The sequence below is a fragment of the Taudactylus pleione genome, unplaced genomic scaffold, assembly GCF_031769625.1.
Source record: "Taudactylus pleione unplaced genomic scaffold, aTauple2 ptg000660l, whole genome shotgun sequence".
Lineage (NCBI taxonomy): Eukaryota > Metazoa > Chordata > Amphibia > Anura > Myobatrachidae > Taudactylus > Taudactylus pleione.
Window position 1 is genome coordinate 199,606 of NW_028285062.1, and position 21,396 is coordinate 221,001.

Consider the following 21,396-nt stretch of genomic DNA (forward strand, 5'->3'; position numbering starts at 1 on the left):
CTGATTAATACTAGCAACTGGGACAGTGACTCATTAATACTATAATACTAGCAACTGCGGCAGTGACTCATTAATACTAGCAACTGCGACAGTGACTCATTAATACTAGCGAATGTGACTCATTAATACTATAATACTAGCAACTGTGGCAGTGACATACTATGATACTAGCAACTGTGGCAGTGACTCAATACTATAATACTAGCAACTGGGACAGTGACTGATTAATACTATGATACTAGCAACTGCGGCAGTGACTCATTAATACTAGCAACTGCGACAGTGACTCATTAATACTAGCAGCTGCAGCAGTGACTCATTAATACTAGCAACTGTGACAGTGACTCACTAATACTAGCAACTTCGACAGTGACCAATTAATACTATGATTCTAGCAACTGTGGCAGTGACTATTACTAGCAACTGTGACAGTGACTCATTAATACTAGCAACTGCGGCAGTGACTCAATACTATAATATTAGCAACTGCGACAGTGACTCATTAATACTATATTAGCAACTGCCGCAGTGACTCTACTATAATACTAGCAACTGCGACAGTGACTCATTAATACTAGCAACTGCGACAGTGACTCATTAATACTAGCAACTACGACAGTGACTCAGTACTATAATACTAGCAACTGGGAAAGTGACTGATTAATACTAGCAACTGGGACAGTGACTGATTAATACTAGCAACTGCAGCAGTGACTCATTAATACTATAATACTAGTAACTGCAGCAGTGACTTATTAATACTATAATACTAGCAACCGCAGCAGTAACTTATTAATACTATAATACTAGCAACTGCGGCAGTGACTTATTAATACTATAATACTAGTAACTGCAATAGTGACATGAGGGCACGTGCCCCGGTGCCCGTCCACTCCCCCCCCGCCGCTGCCCGTCCACTCCCCCCCCGCCGCTGCCCTCAGTCATCATGGCAGCTGCTAGCTGACGTCCCAAACGTGTAATGACGTTACGACCATAGCTTCTTCACCTATCACGTGATCTAATGCTGGTCACCTGACAAACTGCCCTGCCACGTGACATGTTCTGACCCTTCCATTGGATAATGCCGTGCCGGCACCTCGTGACGTGTGCGGGAGGGGCGTGGCCTGCGGAGAGACACATAAACATGGAGGTGATCTTTCATGAGAAAGTAAGTTGGAAGCTGAGACCGGACTGGGAGGTCAGATAATAGCGGGGCCCCCAGTCACTGCTCCCCAGGGCCCGACCTGAGGCATCCAGGTGTGTGTCTGACCCCACCTGAGGTATGGGGCTGTATCCGGGTGTGTGTGTCTGACCCCACCTGATTTATGGGGGTGTATCCGGGTTTGTATGTCTGACCCCACCTGAGGTATCCGGGTGTATGACTGACCACACCTGAGGTATGGGGGTGTATCCAGGTGTGTGTGTCTTTCCCCTCCTGAGGTATGGGGGTGTATCCAGGTGTGTGTGTCTGACCCCTCCTGAGGTATGGGGCTGTATCCGGGTGTGTGTGTCTGACCCCACCTGAGTTATCCGGGTGTGTGTGTCTGACCCCACCTGAGTTATCCGGGTGTGTGTGTCTGACCCCACCTGAGTTATCCGGGTGTGTGTTTGACCCCGCCTGAGATATGGGGGTGTATCCAGGTGTGTGTGTGTGTCTGACCCCGCCTGAGGTATGGGGGTGTTTCCGGGTGTGTTTGTGTGTCTGACCCCGCCTGAGGTATGGGGGTGTTTCCGGGTGTGTTTGTGTATCTGACCCCACCTGAGGTATGGGGGTATATCCGGGTGTGTGTCTGACCCCACCTGAGGTATGGGGGTATATCTGTGTGTGTGTGTGTCTGACCCCACCTGAGGTATGGAGGGTGTATGCCTGAGTTATGGGAGTACACAGGACCGTCCTGGTGTGTAACTGGGAGCTCTGACTGTCTTCATCTTCCTGTTACTTGTTACATGGATGACAGAGTGTATAAGTGTAACATGGAGGGACCATTCCTTCTCCTGTCTTCCAGCAAGAGGGCTCCCTGTGCGCCCAGCACTGCCTCAACAACCTGCTGCAAGGGGAGTACTTCAGCCCTGTGGAATTATCCTCTATAGCGATGCAGCTGGATGAGCAGGAGCGTATGAGGATGGCAGAAGGCGGGCTGACCAGTGATGAGTACAGGACCTTTATGCAGGTAAGACTGTACCTATACCTGGTGCTGTGTGTACACGGACAGGAAACTCCTGGACTGATGCTACAGACACAATGCAAAGGGTTCTGCTAAACTCCGCGCTGTGGCATGGCAGTATCCATGTATGAGTGTATCTGGCGAGTTCTGATGTCACTGCTTCACTGTCCTTTATGAAAACTTGTTTATTGTAAGGAATAAATTATTATGGATGTTAGGTAGCCTTTATGTGCCCATATACATCTATCCTCCGTGGCGCTGCAAGTCACATTACATTTGTGCAATCCTTTCCTTTACAATACGTCTTATTTGCAAAGTGATGTGAATAGGACGTACAGGCAGCTTCTGCTGAGTAAAATGTTATGTGGCATGCCTACTGTATATTCTGCGTGTGGGTGCATCTGCATGCGAAACGCTACGTTACCGTGTCAATGCTGCGACACGGTATTTTGCATACAGATATAACTGCAGTCACACACAGAATATAGGCATGCCCACTGTAATCAGCAGAAGCTGCTTCACATCTCTTTGCGAATAAGACACTTTTTAAGGAAACAAGTCACACGAAAAGACGCTCTGAGCCAGAACGTCTCCCCGTGGCTCCAGGCGCGGCCCCTCCCCAGCTGATTTCTTATTGCAGCCTATGGAGATGTGTGCAGATATATGCTACAGTAAAGGGTAGCTCACACTTAGCTGAATCTGCCCCTAGGAGTGTAATTATACGGCTGGTGCAGCTACACACCTCCTTGGCTCAGAAATACAGACTCTAATCTGTGTTTATATCTTGTTGCCCCGTGTAGGGTACAATGGCTTCTTAGCAGATTATGGGGGTATCCAATTAGCGATGAATTGCGTAAAACTGTGATTTTTCGCTGATGTTTTTCTCACTATCCTATTATTTCATTCGAAATAATAGGATATTTTGGGCGAGAACACATAGGTCCGTGAATTTCTAATGGATCCTATGTGTTTTTTTTACCGTTTTGGGGGCTAAAAATATGCACTTTTTGTGGATTTTCTCTCTGGGCACATCACGTCCCGAAAAAAAAACCCAACGATAAGTGCCGGCATCAGGGTGACTTCGGGGCTAATTGAATACCCCCGGGGGATCTGTTGGCGCCTGAACAATTAGTGTCACCATATGCAGGGAGGTAATTGGCTTGAGACAGTTGGACGGCTAGAACTCAATTACTAGGTGATTGTCTGAGAATTTAAAGTGAACATCTGTGGAATAGGCTAAATTACCAGCTAAGGTATAGTCAGTCAGTGATCCTGGCTATTGCGGGTTCGGTATATAACGGTTAGATAGTTCCGCGTTTGAGGCTGTAGTAGCAGGTTGTGGCTAATGTAGTAGAAAAGCATTTGCAATGGTAAGTGTGTCCCTAACCCTGACCCTAAACTTAATGTCGACATTTTGCAAAATGTCAGCATTTCACTTGTTGACATTTGCAATATCGACATTGTGAACGTTAGCTGTTGACATTTCAGCAATGTTAACATTGTACTAATGTGGACAGTCAGACTGCATCCCCTTGTACCAACTCTTGTGTTATATAATTACTGTGGATCCCGTATGTTATCGTTGCAGCAGCCGTCTGGGAACATGGACGACAGCGGATTCTTTTCAATCCAGGTGAGTTATTTTCAAAGATTTAAAATGCTGGCGACAGGTAAATAAAGGTAACCCACTGGGGCGTCACCCCGCAGGTGATGATTCTCACCCTGCTGTGTTTCCTGTGCAGGTCATAAGTGACGCATTGAGAGTGTGGGGCTTAGAACTGATTCTATTCAACAGTCCGGAGTATCAGACCCTCGGCATGGACCCTATGTAAGATCCGTGCTCTGTATTGTGGAGCGTGTGATGTGTGCATGCTAGGGTGACTTGCTATTACGTGTGACTGTGTAAGATTCGGGTGAGAGTCCTAAAATATTGTTTTCTATTTCCAGAAATGAGAGAGCGTTTATTTGTAATTATAAGGAGCATTGGTTTACAGTAAGGAAGTTGGGTAAACAGGTATGTTACTTTCTGATTAATAGCTACATATTGCTTGTGGGGTTTTTTATGCATGAATTACCGGTAACTGACTATGGACAATGTTGTGGGATATTTAATCTGTGTTTCTTACTGGGGGAAAAAAAAACCCTTGTACTAATTACAGACTGCAGATCACCTATTGCCGTTACTAGGTGCTGACCCGCTGCTGTATAATCTGCATTCTGCTTTATTACATGTTACTGCATCTTTGTTTTCTCCAAAGCCTCTAAGCACCAGGCACATCCTTGCAGATGGGCTTTTATTATATAGACTCCTACAAAGCTTTGCACTTTGGATGCAGTTTTCATGTCTAACAAATACAGTACATACATTATTAATGTGCCTCCATATTCAGTGTACATACAGACACAAGATGGATAGTGCTGATGTGAGTCTGTGTCAGCACATGTTCTGTTATACAGTAATAATCATCAATACTAAATTTCTATTGTGCTAGGGTAGAAGTGGGCTTACTCCTCTGTGTATTCTAGTCAGTGCTGTATACTAATCGGGATATAGGGGTGTTTATATCTATATATCACCCACCCAAAAACGGGGAAATATTTGCTTCACAGTTTCAGTTACAGAAAGGTTGTTATACTGCGTACAAAGCAAACATTGTCCTAATGACCGTTCCTGGCTAGGAAGACATTCCTCATGGGTAACACTAACCAGGAACCAGTACACGGGCTCTCCTAGCAGCACAGCCATTGCCCTAATGACCGTTACTGGCTAGGAAGACTTTCCTCATGGGTAACACTACCAAGTACAGGGGCTCTCCTAGCAGCACAGACATTGTGGTCCTAATGACCCTTACTGGCTAGGAAGACTTTCCTCATGGGTAACACTAACCAGGAACCAGTACACGGGCTCTCCTAGCAGCACAGCCATTGTCGTCCTAATGACCGTTACTGGCTAGGAAGACTTTCCTCATGGGTAACACTAACCAGGAACCAGTACACGGGCTCTCCTAGCAGCACAGCCATTGTCCTAATGACCGTTACTGGCTAGGAAGACTTTCCTCATGGGTAACACTAACCAGGAACCAGTACACGGGCTCTCCTAGCAGCACAGCCATTGTCCTAATGACCGTTACTGGCTAGGAAGACTTTCCTCATGGGTAACACTAACCAGGAACCAGTACACGGGCTCTCCTAGCAGCACAGCCATTGTCCTAATGACCGTTACTGGCTAGGAAGACTTTCCTCATGGGTAGCACTAACCAGGAACCAGTACACATGCTCTCCTAGCAGCACAGCCATTGTCCTAATGACCCTTACTGGCTAGGAAGACTTTCCTCATGGGTAGCACTAACCAGGAACCAGTACACGGGCTCTCCTAGCAGAACAGCCACAACTGGGAGTTACAAGTGCTATAATGAACCAGGCATTTTGGAGTCCTTGCTGAGACCAATGTGGGCCATGGGGCTGAGCCTATATAATTGGCCTCTATCTGCACTTTGGGATCAATCAAAATAGGTGCGAATTGCGAGTTTGTCTCATGAAACTCGACGACGTCTCACGAATATGCGCACCTGAGGGTTCTCCAATTCAATAAAAATGCCTGTTCACGGTACTCGCAGCAGAGGCTTGCGAAATGACTGCCAAATCCGATTAGAGAGAAGTGCATGAAAAAGTGGGGAGTCTATACCGGACCCCCCAAAATTAATGATTTTGTTAGCAGGACTGTATAGAAGGCTGCTTTTGGCCATATGGAAAATACTGAAGGTTTTTAAATGGTGGCACAGAAAAAGATAAATCACAAGTGCACAACTCCAAATTACTAATTATATATAAATACATTATGCAATAAATAGAGGTTTTTAGCATAATCAGGGCAAAGGTTATGGACCTACCTAACATAACCTGGTAACCTCTGTAGGGTAGGTCCCTAACATACAGGGGTTCAAATCCAGAGCACAGGTCACCCCCAAACCAGCCCAGCCCAGCCACCCCAGGGCATCTCTCTAATGAGAAAGGTAAAGTAAGAAAGGTCAGAGCAGCTACAGCTGCATATACCGTATATAGGATGGAGAAGTGAAAATACAAATATAATAAACAAACAGTAAAAGTGTTAATGTGCAAAAAAGGAAAAATGTGTTATAATGCGATGCCCTGAAGCAGACCGACCAGAGCAATCCAGGGGACCCACGCCCCAAAAATCAACCCAAAGTTACACTACAGTGTCAAATGGCTGATTTGTGTGTTTTGGTTTATTTTTTGTTTTGTTTTAATCTCAAACTAATAAACCCAGAAAATGCAAAACAAAGTAGGAATAAAATGTGATTTTTGGGGTACTTTTGAGGGCATTTTGAAAATTTGTAAAGCAGATGAAGAAAAAACAAAAAAAACCCAATGATTTTTCAATTGAAAAAATACTGTAATTAATTTTTGGGGTGCCTAAACTAATGTCATTTTTTTTGGCTTAAAAAAAAAACCATGTCATTTTTGGACTTATTAAGCTCATTGGAAACTTCCAATAGCCTAATTAATCATTATGGGGTGTATCCAATGGGTTCAGCACAGTGTCCTGAAATTTTAACCTTAAAATAAAGATTTTCCTTTCCATCTGTCACCCTCAGGGAGGTGTGAATGGAAAAATGTGAATTCACTCTGACTGGTTCAGTGCAAGTTGCTAATTGGATTACACAATGAATTAGAAGAGAAAACCGCAACTCTCACCTAATTGGTTGACCCCTTTGTCTTAATGGTCCAATATGAAGTGTCACTGTGTCGTGTTTATATGTTAGAGCAACATGTGTAGTCAGCGTTTCAGAACACATAAAGCATTCTTTCTTTATGGCGATGTAACATGTTATTACATCCTTGTTTAATTACAAGCTGATACTTTCACTAACTGAGTAATGTGATATGTGACACCTGTATATCTGTGTGCACCTGAGTCTGTATATGGGAGACTGTGCTGAGTAATGTGATATGTGACACCTGTATATCTGTGTGCTCCTGAGTCTGTATATGGGAGACTGTGCTGAGTAATGTGATATGTGACATCTGTATATCTGTGTGCTCCTGAGTCTGTATATGGGAGACTGCGCCGAGTAATGTGACACCTGTATATCTGTGTGCTCCTGAGTCTGTATATGGGAGATTGCGCTGAGTAATGTGATATGTGACACCTGTATATCTGTGTGCTCCTGAGTCTGTATATGGGAGACTACGCTGAGTAATGTGATATGTGACCCCTGTATATCTGTGTGCTCCTGAGTCTGTATATGGGAGACTGCGCTGAGCAATGTGATAGGTGACACCTGTATATCTGTGTGCTCCTGAGTCTGTATATGGGAGACTGCGCTGAGTAATGTGATATGTGACATCTGTATATCTGTGTGCTCCTGAGTCTGTATATGGGAGACTGCGCCGAGTAATGTGACACCTGTATATCTGTGTGCTCCTGAGTCTGTATATGGAAGACTGCGCTGAGTAATGTGATATGTGACACCTGTATATCTGTATGCTCCTGAGTCTGTATATGGCAGACTGTGCTGAGTAATGTGATATGTGACATCTGTATATCTGTGTGCTCCTGAGTCTGTATATGGCAGACTGCGCTGAGTAATGTGATATGTGACACCTGTATATCTGTGTGCTCCTGAGTCTGTATATGGGAGACTGCGCTGAGTAATGTGATATGTGACACCTGTATATCTGTGTTCTCCTGAGTCTGTATATGAGTCTCTCAGTCAGTATGGGAAGTACTACGGTGCACCTGCCGCAGATTTTTTCCATGCCAAGTGCCATTTATGGTCTCTCTTGTGCGCACACATATATAAGTTTCACATATTAAATTAATCCCCTGGTGTAGACTTATGGTGCATACACACTGTCGGATAACCTAGGACGATATAAACGATAACCGTATTGTTCGATCGTTTATATCGTCCGTTTTTTTAGACCCTTCCAACGACCAAATGACCATCGATGCGCAGATACTGATGGTCGATAACTATATCGACCATCGCCCGTGCATGCAGGCCAACCTGTTAGATAACGACCAGGTTAGCCTGTTTACTATAGGGCCCCGTGATCGTTGATCGCGGGGTCATTATAGTAGTTAGGTGTTTGGGGCATGTGCTGGATGTTCACTATCGAACATCCAGCACATGCGTCCCGTGTGTACGGGCCATTAGATATATTTTTGGCAAAAAAAGACATCCAACGCTAGTAGAGTTACACAGGACCTGGCGGCTTACTCACTCCAGGCATATCGCGCTGCATGGTGTATTGAGGATAAATAAACAAGGACATAACTGTATATATCTATATGTCAAGGCTGACTTATCAGTTGGCAAATGTGGCATCAATGTTAATTGGCTAAGGATGTGCTGAGTGTGACTTTACCCTTTCAGTTTGTCAATGATCTTTGTTTGTGCCCCCCCTCCCCCAACCTTGTCCTCTAATTTTTGCAGTGGTTTAACTTGAATTCCCTGTTAACGGGCCCAGAGCTGATCTCGGACACCTACCTGGCACTCTTTTTGGCTCAGCTACAACAGGAAGGTAATTTTTTAAACTGAATGTAAATCATGACAATAGTGTAACAAGGGACTCTAGTCATTTTAATGGTAACTACTATATACGTTCGTACGTACAGTTTTGACTGTTTATATCGTCTTATTTTTGTTTTCTTCTATCAATCAGGGGACACTGGAACACCAAGCGGTGTAGACTATAACATAGGGAGCCGTTATATTAATTCACAGGTTCTCAAACTCTGGGCCTGATTCTGACCCGGTCGCAAGTGCTGAGCGCTCGAAACCGGGTCGATGGTGGGCCAGTGCGCATGCGCATGACGGAGCCGGCTCCGTCGTGCACATGCGCGAGACCCGGATAGCGACGGGCAGTCCGTCGCTCCGGGTCTCGTACCATAGGGGGCGTGCTGGCGATGTTGAGTGACAGCTCGCCCCCTTTGGTGGGCGGGCCGGGGGAGTGGCTGCCCAAACGGAGGCGTTCCCATGTGATCACCTCGATTTGGGGGCGGCCCCACTGACATCACAAGTGATATCAGTGGGAGAGATTTCGGCTCTGTTAGAGCCGAAATCTCTCTGGGGCTTGCGGCAACGAGACCCTACCACAAGGGTCTCGTCGCAAGCCCGATGGTCTTGACCATTGCGACCATCTTCCTGGCCGCGCTCTATAGCTGTGGGTGGTCACCCACAGCTATGCGAGCGGCCAGGAGGCCGTTCTAAAAAAGAAAAAAAACGGCCCTGATTCAGAGCGAGCGCTCTGTCAGAGCGTCCGGCTCTGAATCAGGGCTTCTGTCCTCAGGTCCTCAAACCGTGCATGTTTTCCATGTTTCCTCACAGAATCACAAGTGAAATAATTAGCGCCATCTGTGGATTTTTCAAAATGTGTCCGTGAGTAATGACTACACCTGTGCTCCTGCTGGGTGACCTGGAGAACGTGACCTGTGTGGGGTCCTGGGGACCGAGTTTGAGAACCACTGTATTAATTACATGGACATGCAGCCACTAGAGGGCGCATGTACCTGGACAGGATGCATCTTGTGGTCAGGCAAAGGGTCAGCCAGGAAATCAGGAATTGTAATCCTTAGGGTTTATCCATATATGGATGTGTCCGGGTCGGCAGATTAGACTCCTGATTCTGGATTCATTTGGGTGACTCTTCATGCTTTGGAGCCCATAGCATCCTGGAAGTGGCCTTGTTCCCCTTTTGCTTCCATATAGCATCATAAGCTTTCCCAGTGCTGGACTACACAATAACCAGAATGCTGTGCATGTGATTTGTGTAGAGACTACGCAGCCATTCCTGATGGAGCGTGCGCCGGCTTTGTGTCCCTGAGCAGTATCATGCTCTATACATTTATATTCTGATGTAGTGTTTTCTCAGTAGTTATTGTTGTTGTTTTATGTATTTAATTCCATAATCTTTTACATCTGATGCATTTGTTAATGAATGACCCTTTGGTGACCCAGGCTCTAAGTTATAAAGGTTATATCTGTGTAGAACGTGTACATCTCAGTGATCTCAGAAGATCTGCAGGACTGCTTAAGGTGTGACAGTATCTCAGCAGGGAAAAGACCAGGAAGATTCTTGAACCCCGACCAGTTTTGTTGTGATGTTTGCCAGCTCGGATCACATGCGCCAGTCCAGAACTAGGAGATAACTTGGTCATTGGAGACAGTGCCCCTGTGGGGAGCCAGGCGCCAGGGCGATCTCTCTGAGGACAAATGATCTTATGCCAGATAGTTCTTTACAAATAAATACTATATTATTTGACCCTTAATAAATTGCTTTTGTGTTTTTAAACGTATTCATGCGTTGGGGATGGCTTGGGTAGTTGGATAATGCAGATATTGTTAGTAACAGGGGATCTGATTACAGTAGGTAGAGAGCAGTGTTGGCAAACCCAAGCCCCATGCAGCCAAACGTTAGGAATAATTGTCTTCATGTTGGCATAAGAGGGTACCAGTGAGTGTGAGATACTAGGAGGGGGACAGGACAGGTGGTTTGGCGGTGATTAACCCTCGCATGTCATGCAGTTCCAGGTGAGTTTGATTTGTGGTTGTCTTTCTATGTTTAGTATTAGTGTGACAATGACTGGCAGGCAGGTGGCTGTTGTCTACGTTGATCTAAAGAGTAGATGAGCGTTGCACGTCGTTGAGGTCACAGTAGTACAATGTACACAACACATTTATCGCTGACCCTTTTCCAGGTTACTCCATATTTGTGGTGAAGGGCGACCTCCCTGACTGTGAAGCCGATCAGCTCCTGCAGATGATAGAGATTCACCAAAGTCAGCGGCCGAGGCTCATAGGAGAGGACGCAGCAGCCAGGGACCTAAGGTGCAAATCACACCTGTGTTACTGACCAGTGTATGACCTGTTACTGACCAGTATATGACCAGTGTATGGTATGCAGATATCTTTCCCCATGCCTTGTTACCCCACTTACTAGGCAATTATAGTCACTACTATATCTGACATTGCTGTATGTGTCAGCTCCGTCACTTGCTGGCTTAGAACTATTGAAATTCATCCGGACAACCAAGGGTGGAGATCGGTATGAGCGTGCGGTCATTAGCGGACAATGGCAGTGGCATCTCATGGGAAGGGTGTATGGCCTTACTGCCAGCTGGTCAGATCAGTCCACTGTGGTCAATTTGGACACATTTCTGACAATCAGAGGTTAGTCTGATTGTCCCATTCTCCATTTAGAGTGGGCACGGAGGCTGAGGAGGGTGGGCACGGGGGCTGAGGAGGGTGAGCACGGGGGCTGAGGATTGTCTCATGGATATTCACTACTTCCAGCATTAATAAATCGCTGTATCCCGGACCTAGTAGATGTGCCAACAGCTGTTACTGCACTTAAGCGTCTCCAGCACTGAATGGGCTGCTGGCTGGTGTCACCACCATCGGGGGCTTTCCATACACCTTGCAGAAGCGTATCGCTTCCACCTCACAAGGGGAATGGGTGTGTAAGGCCGGCTGCCGGGATGCCTCCAGTCAGAATACCGACAGCGGTATCCTGATAGAGGTCGGGCAAGTATATTTACACTCCCCCCTAACCCTCTCTTCTCGTAGCCTAACACTCCATGTTAGTCCCTATCCCCCCTCCCCCAGTGGTGCCTAACCTCCATCCCCCAAAACCTAACCCTAACCCCGCTACCTATGCTCCATAAACTTAAACCACCACCCCCCGGTGGCTAAAGCTAAGGACGCCCCAGACTTACCTCGTTCGAGCTGGCGTCCTTCGGCATCAGTATTTCTATGCCTATCTTAAGTCCCTTGTTGGGATTTCCCTGTTGGTATTGAGACCTGCGGCATCGCGGCCACCGGTCTCCTAACTACATCCCTCACAAGGTGATATCACTGTATTTAGTGACATCACTACATTATGGCCTGAGCTTGGCAGCAGCAGAGCTCAGCCGACGCCTTGTTGATGTCCGTTTGTGTAATTTTGAACGGATGTTTGTACAGCTTGGGGAACGGGCGTTGAGTCCAGTGACGATGTGAGCTCCTTTGTGATTTCTTACACAGAGTGCAGCGGAGCGAGGCTGCCCTGGAGGCTGGGAGGCTGTATGATGGACCCACCGCCATGGATGAGGATGAAGAGAATCTGCAGAAAGCGCTTGCCCTCAGCCGGCAGCAGATAGACATGGAGGACGAGGAAGCCGATCTCCGCAGAGCCATTCAGCTCAGTATTCAAGGTATCGGGCAGTACACAGCGTGTAAAGCTACAGAGCCGGCACTTTAATATAGCGATAGATCTTCCAGTTGACTTCTTTTATCTTACAGGTGTAATTGTTCCTTTATAATGCACACGTTTCATAATAAGCACTAAAGTGATGACATCAGAACTCACAGGTTAGGTGGATAACTCGACTACTGGTTTCCTATATGCTGTTTTCTATAGCTCACTGTTGGAAGCAGCATAAAGTCACAGACTGAGAGTTACATATTGGGAGGAGCAGGGTCCCCAGCAGCACAGAGCAGTGATATGAGGCTGCTGTCACACTGATACAGGAAGTCACAGACTGAGAGTTATATAGTGGGAGGAGCAGGGTCCCCAGCAGCACAGAGCAGTGATATGAGGCTGCTGTCACACTGATACAGGAAGTCACAGACTGAGAGTTACATAGTGGGAGGAGCAGTGTCCCCAGCAGCACAGAGTAGTGATATGAGGCTGCTGTCACACTGATACAGGAAGTCACAGACTGAGAGTTACATAGTGGGAGGAGCAGGGTCCCCAGCAGCACAGAGTAGTGATATGAGGCTGCTGTCACACTGATACAGGAAGTCACAGACTGAGAGTTACATAGTGGGAGGAGCAGGGTTCCCAGCAGGACAGAGCAGTGATATGAGGCTGCTGTCACACTGATACAGGAAGTCACAGACTAAAAGTTACATAGTGGGAGGAGCAGTGATATGAGGCTGCTGTCACACTGATACAGGAAGTCACAGACAGAGTTACATAGCAGCACAGAGCAGTGAGGAAAGGGGAAAACGTTGGTTTCAAACACACCACTATATGAAATAAGGTTTTATGTAGCCAACTTGCTCTGTCCAGCTCTTTGTTTTATTTCTCTCTCTATTCTGCTGCGGAAACTTCATATTACCTCCTATATGTCTATAAATATGGCAAACTTGTATGTCTTAGCCAAATTCATCAATATATGAAAATGGTTGTAGCGAGCGAGAATACCCCAGACTATGTAAGTGCTTGCCATCTGTAAAGTGAGAGACACCTGCGTTTTGTTTTACAGTTTGTGTTGTGGGTCCCTATTTGTAAATCTGGATGGGACTCATCGTCTTTGCGAAATCACTTTCTTGTTTTAATTTCAGGCGGACACAGTGGTGAGTGTACAGACTCCCTATCATCCCCTAACCTGCCACAGACCTCAGGGACCTGCAAACAGGAGTCGCTCACCCAGGAGGAGCTGCGGCAAAGGAGACAGATGTACTTTGAAAAGTAATGACCCCCAGAATGTAGTGAACAACGCGATCTCACATTTTGTTTCCTACAGTATTAGTTACATTTATACACAATTATTCATATTTAATTTATTTACATAGGTCCAGAATTATCTACCACATACTAGTCAGCCGGCTTTGTTCCGCTGATTGCAAAGTGGACCCATGACCGCCATTATCCGGTCCCAAGGGGATACTGCTCTGCGCAAATTTGAAATCGTCCTTGTATATAGCGCTCACCAACACATTGTGTTATTTTAGGCAACAGCAGATGAAGCATGAACATCAGTCATCGGATGAGATAAATGCAACAACAGACACAGGTATCTGGTTCATTTCTTCCCTCTTACTAGTTGCGCCCAGAGTGTGGCCGCCATTGCTGTAGCAGAGGGGTACAAGACTCCCCCATACCACAAGCATAACATGTGAAACTATATACGCCAATGACTCCTGCATAGCTGTAGGGTAATGTTCCTGGCATTATTAAGGATTTAATTTCTAATCTGTTCACTAACCCAGAGGTACTAAACATGTGACCCTCCAGGTGTTGTGGAACTACACACCATGGACGTGCATTCAGGGGAGGCAGAGCCTCCCCTGTCATACTCCTGAGATTTGATATAAAAATTATAAATATCTTCTTTGTATTATTCTAACTTATAAACATCCTCTTTGTTTATTGTAATCATTTTTATATTTAGCACTCACCAGCTTTGTGGAGCTCCCTGGGACCGCAGAGAGACGAGAGATGAGGCAGCAACAGCTCAGCCTTGCCTCTGTATAGTCAGACACTACTTGCAGGGCTGGGGGCGGGGCCACACCACGGGCAGTAGGCTGCACAGAAAGAGAGCTAATAGAGGCATGCCTCTACATTTTGGGCGGGGTTTGCTTTGAGCACTGATGGACACCTTGGATTTGTCATTTGACCAGGATGTGCACTGCAGTGTTTAGAGATTGGAGCTCAGCAGGAAGAGAAGACAGTGGTGCAGGTAGGAGAATCAATGGACACTGAAGCTTAGTGTAGTGAGGGTAGAGTTACAGGGAGTAGGGGTAAGACAGGGTCCCAGCACTCAGACCCATCTCCATGTGTGCCTCCCCAGCCATTGACCTCACCGCACGTCACTTCTACTCATCCCAGCATGCACTGCCACAGTCTCACTATTAGTTCTACAACAGCTGGAGGACTGCATTCTGAGCACCCCTGCACTAACCAATATCTGGAAAGTCACAATACAACCTGTAAGGTGGACATTTCCTCTTCAGGGTCCTCCTCCACAATAGCTGGTCTAAGACTATTAGTAACGTGAAGGGAATGATGACCTCAGGCTCTCTGTTAAGCTGCTCGCAGCCCCAAGACCTGCAGTGCTCACCAATCACATATTTTGCCTTCATTCTACTGATTTGAAGAAATATATACTTTTATTTATTTTCATTTCTCATTGGTTGTGATGCATTGCAGAATACTCTACATGTATCTATAGGAGCTAGCTTTAATGTGGGGTGCTCATATTACATCCACCATGTGACAAATCCTGTATAGATATGACTAGGCAGCACAAATATAGGGAGTGCACCTGTTGTCTACACAGTGGTAGCAGCCATTTTGTGCATTTGGGTGATATTACAGCTAAGGAATTCACTAGAGACCACACACATCCCTGAGGCACAGACCCTTATTCCCAGTGACTGGATAGGCTGCATTCTCAGTGATGTCACTGGTTCCTATTGACTGGATAGGCTGCTTACTTAGTGATGTCACTGGTTCCTAGTGACTGGATAGGCTGCATACTCAGTGAGGTCACTGGCTTCTGGTGAGTGGATAGGCTGCGCTCTCAGTGAAGTCACTGGCTTCTGGTGAGTGGATAGGCTGCGCTCTCAGTGAGGTCACTGGCTTCTGGTGAGTGGATAGGCTGCGCTCTCAGTGAGGTCACTGGCTTCTGGTGAGTGGATAGGCTGCGCTCTCAGTGAGGTCACTGGCTTCTGGTGAGTGGATAGGCTGCGCTCTCAGTGAGGTCACTGGCTTCTGGTGAGTGGATAGGCTGCGCTCTCAGTGATGTCACTGGTTCCTGGTGAGTGGATAGGCTGCGCTCTCAGTGAGGTCACTGGCTTCTGGTGAGTGGATAGGCTGCGCTCTCAGTGATGTCACTGGTTCCTAGTTAGTGGATAGGCTGCGCTCTCAGTGATGTCACTGGCTTCTGGTGAGTGGATAGGAAAGCATTGTATTAAATATGGCTATAGATTGTGCATGATATGTTTTGTGTAAGCCTCTGATGCCCTGTGTTGTGGGTGATGTATGCAAATTAATATTTGCTCTCCTTCTCCTAGATTCTGGAATGAGTGAAGAGGACATGCTCCGAGCAGCCATGAATATTTCTCTAGACACGGGTGGGACCAATGCGGCCATGCAGGAAAAATGACCATTGGGCTGCGGCCTGTCCATTATACACTGTCCTGCTGGTCGCGCAGGCAGTCAGGATGTACATATTGAATTTCTGGACAGGCATCTGCTTTAGATATTTTTTGATGCTTTTATGAATGTCTTTTTAAAGATATCTGCGTGTACGTGTGTTTCCGTCTTCATATTCCGGAGCAGGATTTTGTCCCGCACTTCCCAGTCTCTCCACCTGCAGCGCTCTGCCGTCTGTAAGCATCATAAAACTCTACGTGACATTGGCTAAAAGGCTGGAGCCCACATGACCAAGCTAAGCTTGCAGCACACAGCTCTCCGTTGCCCAGCTCCTCTCCTAACCAACACATTCACCATCCTCCTGGTGCCATTGCCAGCAACATTACCCACGTCATGCCCAGCTGGCTTTTCTGCCAGACAGAGGATTTCTGGTGCTTTTATCTCCACTTCTGCAGAAAGGCTATCTATATATTTTTTTTTAATATTGTGGTTAGTCTCTATAGAGGCACTTCACTTAAAACAAAAACACTGCTTATAGCTTTCGCAAATCCATGAGATATATATTATAGATGTTTCAGAAACTTATCAAAACGAAGGAAGTTTGTGATAACCAAAGGAGGGTTTGACACTTCAAGGCTCGTCAGTGATACCATTGGACAGCTATAAGCTTTAGGATTGTTCTGCAGGTAGGCTCTTACCGTAGGAGAAGTTCCAATATGAGCATAGTAGCTTATGCTGGGAAGTTTAGATAATGTAGCAACACCTGAGAAGGTTCTAGATACTTCCATATCAATTGGTGACTGTTATTGGATGAATTGTATATTCAGCTGTCGTAATAGTTCAGCGCATCCTGCTAATGTTTTTGTAGCGTGTTAGACCCGGGTTGTGAACGATGCTAGTGACCGATCTCTGATGTGTCCTAGGTTTAATGAGCAGAGTCCAAGTCCACAATCTATGCCCTGATGTAGAGTCTAGGGCTGTATGAAATGTTATTTCGGTGACTGTAGGGTGTGTTGATATCTCAGGGCTTTTGGTGTAGTTTATTTTGTCACCGTACCGACGGACGGCTACTTGTCAGGAGGCCTCATCGTGGGACTCAGATCTCCAGCTCCGCTCTGTCAAGACCAAGTCCGTCCAAAACAGATTTTAGTGGATCTAATATAGTTTCTAAGGAGAAGAGCTGCTTCTATTTTATAGGATAAGTTTATTTTTACTGCTATCAATTTGTTGGAGGAACCCAAATTCCTTTTACACTATTTCAGTGCCGCTGAATCCAACTCCTGCAATTTAGTCCACAGGAGCAGGCTGAGGTTACCTGCCATCAGGACCGCGGCAAACTGGGAATGGCTGGAGGTTGATTGGAAACGCTTCTCCCAGGGATGTCAAAACATAAAGACCCATTTCATGATACTGTACAGTTCTAGCCTAAAATCTGACATGGTATTTGGCCAAATCTTTGCATAGGAATTCAGTGTTCAGCTAAATCCTATAAAGGGGTTCAGCGTATTAGAGGGAGGTCATACGTCTGTTACAGGATGGTGATACTGGACCTTTCTCATTCAGAAACAGCTGATGATAATGGGGAGCCAAAACTAATGCACATGCTATGACGCACATCACAAGTATCCGTGTATGGCAACTTGTACAACTGTATTTAAAAATAACCTTTTTTCTACTGGATGTGTTTGTGATTTGTGCTTTTTTTCTGGGCACTGCAGGGAGTCTGTGAATGCATGGGTGGCTGGGAACAGCGTTTGCATGGGATAAGTATGGGATGCCAGCATTCCAAACCGGTTACAATGCCGATGCCTGAAGGTAAGTACACCTAACCCTCCCTCCCCACAGCCTAAACCTAAAATATTCCATATGGTATGCATTCCACATAGAGGGCCTGATTCTGTACGGATCGTAACAGTATGCGAATGTCTGCGATCGCTATGCCCTCGCAGCACAACATAAAGACGACCCATCTAACCTTACATATTTTGCAAATCTGCGAAACCATCGGTAACATAGCGTACCATCGGTAACATAGCGTACCATCGCAGCCTCACGCATGCTTGCACAAGCTCTGACCTCACTCAGAAATCACTGAGAGCTCAGGCTGCGTATGGCATCGCAATGGCTAATATAAGCACGCCTCTGCAACGGCGTTCAAATGCACCGGAACGCATCGGACAGGCAGCCAGATGTGTGAGGTTCTGAATTTGTTGTGTCCCGGGGTGGTGATAGGAGCAGACACAGAAGCAGACTTAAATGAAAAAGTGGAGTTTTTAATAAGTGTCTTAGAAGACATGGGAATGGCAAATGAAAAAAGTCCAGGTATAGCACTAAAGTGCACTTCATAACTGTAGTGGGGTAAATGAGAAAATGTCCAGATAGTGACAGGCAGGAACAGTTCAGTATACAAGTATGGTGAGCTGTAACTGAGTGCAGGTATGGTGAGCTGTAACTGAGTGCAGGTATGGTGAGCTGTAACTGAATGCGGGTATGGTGAGCTGTAACAGAATGCGGGAATGGTGAGCTGTAACAGAATGCAGGTTTGGTGAGCTGTAACAGAATGCGGGTATGGTGAGCTGTAACTGAGTGCGGGTATGGTGAGCTGTAACTGAGTGCGGGTATGGTGAGCTGTAACTGAGTGCGGGTATGGTGAGCTGTAACTGAGTGCGGGTATGGGGAGCTGTAACTGAATGCAGGTATGATGAGCTGTAACTGAATGCAGGTATGATGAGCTGTAACTGATGCAGGCAGAGGTAATGAAGTCCAGCTGGGAGTGAAATTAGTCAAGGTGCAGGGAAACAGCAGGTTCAGGTACTCAGGCAGGTGGGAAGGTATGTGGAGGGTGCAGGGTAAATCCCAGCAGGTTGGAGCAGGCTCGGAGCGTATACAAGCAGGCAGATAAGGCACAGGTACTCTCAGCTGCAGCTGAGAAACACGTTGCACTGGCAAAGGAAGGAAGGAAGGCTCTGGACCTTCCTAAATACTGAGTGCCGCGCTGTGACTGGCTGGAATGAGCACATGACATACCAGGATTGGACAGCTGGAATCACATGGCCGCAGGCAAGATGGCGGCGCCCATGCCAACGGAATGGAAACACTGCCAGACCTCACCAGGCCTAGTGACAATGTGCCCGCACAGAACCGTGCACAGCCAATGCCCCTCGCCAGACACCAGCACCTCTGCCAGAGACCGCCCGCCACAGTGACCTCACAGGTAATACCCGGTGACTACCATGACGAGTAACACTGGCCGTGACAAGATGTATATATGTATGTGTGTGTGTATGTATATATATATATATATATGTGTGTGTGTGTATATGTATGTGTGTGTGTGTGTGTATATATATATATATATATATATATATATATAATATTGAAAACAAAGGTGAAATCTAGCGCACAAATTTCTAATTCCTTGTGTAGATAAAGTCAAACAATATATAATAGTGATGATACGCCGTGAAGAACACTTCCTGGAAATAACAGGTGGCTGCAGTTTCTCAATAATCTGTGTGGCAATCGGGGAACAAAGTGCTGAAAAATAATGAGAGGTGCGCCTAATAGTGTAGTATTGTAAGATAAATTAACTCAAAATAGGTAATGTGCGTACCAAATATAAAACAATTAAATGATAATATGGTAATCCCTATCGCGCACAATATCAGACGCAGCAAATAATCCCAATAGTACCACCAATACTAAATACAAATGAAAAAATAAACAAATGGAAATTGCGCTCCTTCCAGGACTAGAACAAATTATATGTTATACCATACAAAAATGAATAATGTTCATCAAAGTCCCAATAGTGAATTTTCTTCCAAAACAATTTTTTTGAATTTCTCCTTCTCCACATTCCCTTAAGGATACCTCAGTCTTAGTAGACCAACAGTTTCATGGGTCACTTGAACTGGGTGCCTTCTCAAGATATGATCTTTCCTTGCAGCTTACTTCTTTCTCCTCTCTGTCTGCTTACTTTAGAGTAAGGTCAGCAACCTTTGACCTTTGCAGCTAAAGGAGTTGCTAGTAGAAACCGGAATGGTCCATACCAGGTTTTAGGAGATGGCAGTTGTCATCCAATAAATGGGGAAAGGCTTACAGCTGTTGATATGATCTCAAACATGTAACTTGGTAGTTGGTATAGTAAAGGTCCACATACGTATCTTATCACTTCTTACGTCTTTACTGTCGCAATCGCACCGTTTCTACATCTCCAGCACTTCGTCTACTTCTAAGTAGACGAAGTGCTGGAGATGTAGAAACGGTGCGATTTTTCCCAAAGTAATTCGTGGGGTTCACGAGGAGGGGGGGTCAGGAAGTAAAATTGAGTGATAAATTAAAGAGCTGTTACCCTTCCGGTTAATTGAATGAAGACAGCCTTTCAAACGGGGTAGGAACACGAAGTGAAGAAGATTTAATTTGAGATTGGATAAAACTAAGGACTTGGAGGTACTGGAAATGACACGAGGATGGTAGGCCGTACTCATTCTGAAAACGCGGAAGGGGCAAACGGACCTTTAATATGGGTGAAACATTCAATACCACGATTATGCCACACAGCCACAATTGTGACATCACAACCCGTTGTAAACAAAGGATGGTTCTAAATCTGGGTCAGAGGAGGGAAGGGTAAGAGGCTAAATCCCAGGTAGTTCAAAGCCTATCCCATAGCCGAAGAGTAAAGTTAATAGTTGGAACCGAAAGCGCTGATACTGGTCTGCACTGCTTTGGAAGCCATATTATGGAGCCAAGATTTCTTCCTGTGAGAAAACAATTTTCTATGTCCACCCATTTTTTGGGTCCTGGTGCAGAATGTCATGAAACAATATGATTGAGTTGGCATGCCACATAGTAATCTTGAAGCACAGGAAGGCCAAGCCCACCCAAGACTACACTTTTAGCTAGTATTGATCTACGAAGGCGGGGTTTGTGTACAGCACATATAAACCTGTTGCAGAGTTTCTGTAGGAGGATGAGGGCTGAATTGGGAACTGCCACTGGGAGAGTCTGAAACAAATACAATAGACGAGGGAGGAAAATCGTTTTAATTGTATTTATCCTACCTATCCATGAAATAAACAAACTGTGCCATCTGTCCAAGTCTTGTGTGAGTGTCTTAATCAAGGAAACATAATTAGTTTTATAGAGGGATGAGTAGGTTTTAATGATATATATTCCTAAATATTTAATAGCTAAAGGTCTCCAGAGTAACCTTATTTTTAATATTTATTACATGTTCTTGGATGCGTAGTTTCAGATTCCTTTTAGTCTTACCAACATATTTAAGACCGTAAGTACATTCTAATAGATATATTACAGAACAAGTATTGCAGTTCAT

The 21,396-nt window shown here is 45.6% G+C and overlaps 1 protein-coding gene across 4 annotated transcripts; it reads left to right on the plus strand.

The window, feature by feature from the left end:
• The first annotated feature begins 1,058 nt into the window (after nucleotides 1-1,058).
• On the plus strand, nucleotides 1,059-16,687 carry ATXN3 (ataxin 3). Of its 4 annotated transcripts, none has more exons than XM_088455572.1 (11): nucleotides 1,059-1,168; nucleotides 2,007-2,171; nucleotides 3,754-3,798; nucleotides 3,908-3,993; nucleotides 4,113-4,179; nucleotides 8,627-8,714; nucleotides 10,891-11,020; nucleotides 12,215-12,384; nucleotides 13,520-13,646; nucleotides 13,910-13,971; nucleotides 15,974-16,687. In XM_088455572.1, the coding sequence occupies exons 1-11, from the start codon at nucleotides 1,082-1,084 to the stop codon at nucleotides 16,063-16,065; spliced, it is 1,119 nt and encodes a 372-aa protein (XP_088311698.1). In that variant the 5' UTR covers nucleotides 1,059-1,081; the 3' UTR covers nucleotides 16,066-16,687. The 4 variants fall into 4 exon arrangements, with proteins under 4 accessions (XP_088311698.1, XP_088311699.1, XP_088311700.1 ...); XM_088455573.1 differs by having other exon boundaries at nucleotides 3,757-3,798; XM_088455574.1 differs by lacking the exon at nucleotides 1,059-1,168 and adding an exon at nucleotides 1,169-1,257.
• The last annotated feature ends 4,709 nt before the right edge of the window (nucleotides 16,688-21,396 follow it).

Coding starts and splice junctions, on each gene's coding strand:
- ATXN3 (XM_088455572.1), top strand. CDS start 1,082: ATGCCGTGCCGGCACCTCGTGACGTGTGCGGGAGGGGCGTGGCCTGCG. Junction 4,180..8,626: donor TAAGGAAGTTGGGTAAACAG/GTATGTTACTTT, acceptor TAATTTTTGCAG/TGGTTTAACTTGAATTCCCT. Junction 13,647..13,909: donor AGACAGATGTACTTTGAAAA/GTAATGACCCCC, acceptor GTGTTATTTTAG/GCAACAGCAGATGAAGCATG.